This window comes from Lycium ferocissimum, chromosome 3 (genome assembly GCF_029784015.1).
Source record: "Lycium ferocissimum isolate CSIRO_LF1 chromosome 3, AGI_CSIRO_Lferr_CH_V1, whole genome shotgun sequence".
Classification (NCBI taxonomy): Eukaryota; Viridiplantae; Streptophyta; class Magnoliopsida; order Solanales; family Solanaceae; genus Lycium; species Lycium ferocissimum.
In genome coordinates, this window is record NC_081344.1 from 67,629,922 (window position 1) to 67,631,244 (window position 1,323).

Here is a 1,323-nt window from a genome sequence, read left to right on the forward strand (position 1 = left end):
GTTAACCAAAGAAGCGGGGAAATTAAAAAAAGAAAAAACACTATGTAAGCGATTAAATTCTAGCGCACTATGGGAGATATGACGTCTCCGTTAACACTTTAAGCCTTGATAATTTCTTTGCTTTAAAGGCATTAAGTAACATTTTTTTGTTGGGGTATTTTGGTCGAAATTGTTTTTTTTAGGGCATTTTGGTTCAGTACCCGTATAGAACGATGTAACCCAACAGAGACACCTAACGAATGATAAGTTCCAGTGTGCCCCATGGAACTACTTATGATTTTACTCCCCTATCCCAATTTATATGGGGGGTTCAAAGTACAGTAAAGTTGTTAATCTTTGATTCGATTACAAACATAAATTCTTTGAGTATTTTATAATAAAATTTACACATTTAAAAACTACATAAAAAATAATAAAAGTCTACATAATTAATAATTGACAATATATAAAAAGAGTTAAATAAAATTCTAGTTAAAAAAGAGTTATTTCACTACCCAAATAGTAAAACCCTCACATAAATTGGGAGTATGATTTTGTGAACCAGAGAATTCTTTCTTGTGCACCGCTCCAAGATCTAAACCCATAAAAACAAAGCAATTAATACAAACCAACAGAAAAAGAAGAAATATGCAATGCGCTTCAATAAATATAATGAAAAGAAAACAGAGCACGCAATTTGGCGTTTTAGAACCAAGGATAATATATTGATTGATATTCGATTATTGAATTCCTATTAACACTTTCACCGTATAAGGCACTATTATAGAAATCAGTCAAACGGAACGAACAATATCAATCTCCTAATCTACTGGAATCAGTTAAATTAAACCCCTACCATTAACCCCAAAAGAAAACTAACCCCTAGTCATCATCTTCTTGAACTCTTCAAAATTAACACTTCCATCACCATCAACATCAACAGAACTAATCATACGTCGACAATCCTTAATCGAACACTTCTCTCCAATGCCCTTCATAACAGAATGCAACTCAGTAGCCGAAATCTTGCCATTCTTATCCTTATCATACAGATTAAAAGCATCACGAAGATCCTTATTAATGTTCGGGCCTTCAACGGGACAGTGGAATGCAGCAAACTCTTGTAAGTCGATGAAACCATCACCATCAGTGTCAACTTCTAACATCATTCGCTTCGCCTCGTCTGAGGTTGTTTTGGTGCCGAGTGCATTCAAAACTCCGTCGAGTTCGGATAGAGAGATTTTTCCGTCACCGTTGGTGTCGAATTTTTTGAATACTTTCTCGACTTCAGACATTGTTGCCGTAACCTTAGCCATGTTCCTGCAGAATATTTAGTTGCAAAGT

At 34.8% G+C, this 1,323-nt stretch overlaps 1 protein-coding gene across 1 annotated transcript; it reads right to left on the minus strand.

The window, feature by feature from the left end:
* Nucleotides 1-617: 617 nt before the first annotated feature.
* On the minus strand, nucleotides 618-1,323 carry LOC132051205 (probable calcium-binding protein CML18). The gene has a single exon (XM_059442460.1). The coding sequence runs from the start codon at nucleotides 1,293-1,295 to the stop codon at nucleotides 855-857; it is 441 nt and encodes a 146-aa protein (XP_059298443.1). The 5' UTR covers nucleotides 1,296-1,323; the 3' UTR covers nucleotides 618-854.